General features: G+C 34.1%; 1 protein-coding gene across 1 annotated transcript; it reads left to right on the top strand.

Moving 5' to 3' along the window:
- Positions 1-273: 273 nt before the first annotated feature.
- On the top strand, positions 274-910 carry LOC111384746 (long chain base biosynthesis protein 1-like; the record flags this gene model as incomplete). Its single annotated transcript, XM_023009064.1, has 3 exons — positions 274-372; positions 454-526; positions 626-910. Coding segments are annotated over 3 exons (363 nt in total), but the record flags the coding sequence as incomplete, so codon positions are not given.
- Positions 911-1,372: the final 462 nt, after the last annotated feature.

Genomic DNA, 1,372 nt, shown 5'->3' with positions numbered 1-1,372 from the left:
CGTGGGACCCAATAATACTCAAACGGAGGATAAATATTAGAAAAGCAATGAAAACAAAGATGTAAATGTTTTGTTTCCTTTTGTGGATTCCATTACATGCATGACTCCGGTGTCTTAACATTAATTTTCATCTAGAACAATGATATGAGTTCCGTATGTATGGAGATTATATCTTCCTCTACTTTGTGAGTTTAATGCTATGATTTTGATTTGTCAGTCATGTATTTAGGAATGTGTAGTTCTAGATTTTCCTGCTACCTCATGGTTTTTTAATACAGTGCGGCAGGACCACATGCAATAATAAACGGCAAAGAAGTAGTGAACTTCACATCAGCAAATTACCTTGGTTTTGTGGGACATGAAAAGCTGCTAGTAAGATGAAGTTACTGCTCTATTCTAATTTTTGTTCGTAGTGTATTGATTAGTTGGTTATTAATTTTATATTTACTGCAGGAGTCCTGTACCAAGTCACTGGAGAAATATGGTGTTGGTTCCTGTGGTCCTCGTGGATTTTATGGGACAATTGGTATGATTTGACATGGACATTTCTGGAGCTCCTACATTGTGAATTTACCACATTGTTCTTGTTCATCTTGCATGTTTATGACATTTTTTATTTTTGCAGATGTTCACCTTGACTGTGAGACCAAAATAGCGAAGTTTCTTGGAACTCCTGATTCTATACTTTATTCCTATGGACTTTCAACGATGTTTAGCATAATTCCAGCATTTTGCAAGAAGGGTGATATTATTGTAGCGTGCGTATCTCTTATCAATGTTTCCTCAATGGCAAAAGTCTTACATAATGCAACATAAGTACTTCCTGGAAGTTTTGAATGAAGAATTTGTGTATTCAGATGGTATAACTTGTGCAAATATGTCATGAGCACCGAGGCATATTGATGGATAAGTATACGAGGGCTGTTTTATTTTTATTTGGAATAATTCTAAACTTCTAATATCATCTAGGTCTTCAATAATTGTGGAAACATTTCCCCAGGTTTAAATATTTAGGACCTATCTAAAGATTGAAATAACCTCCCAAGTAAAGATTTGTCATAGATTTGGGTAGACTGTGTGAAAGCTTGAACGAATAAAGTAGGCCATGAGGCACCATGGATGGATTAAATCTCAAAAATATCTCTGCATACTACAAACAATAGAAAAAATTCTATATTCCTATTATTTTTCTGTGGGGGCAGGGTGGAGAGGACAGTATGCAGTTATTGTACATAAATATGAAATTTTTGTGATGTTTGATTTCAGGTGAAAAAATCAGGAGAAAACAAGTCTGGATGTACTTTCTTATCTTAGTATTTAGTTGAACGAATTACTATATGCTTTTTCTAATTTCACTTTCTTATTTTTTTTT

The sequence above is a fragment of the Olea europaea genome, unplaced genomic scaffold, assembly GCF_002742605.1.
Source record: "Olea europaea var. sylvestris unplaced genomic scaffold, O_europaea_v1 scaffold29896, whole genome shotgun sequence".
NCBI classification, from domain to species: Eukaryota; Viridiplantae; Streptophyta; class Magnoliopsida; order Lamiales; family Oleaceae; genus Olea; species Olea europaea.
Note: the sequence above shows the minus strand (reverse complement) of the source record. Positions and strands in the feature narration are given on the sequence as shown.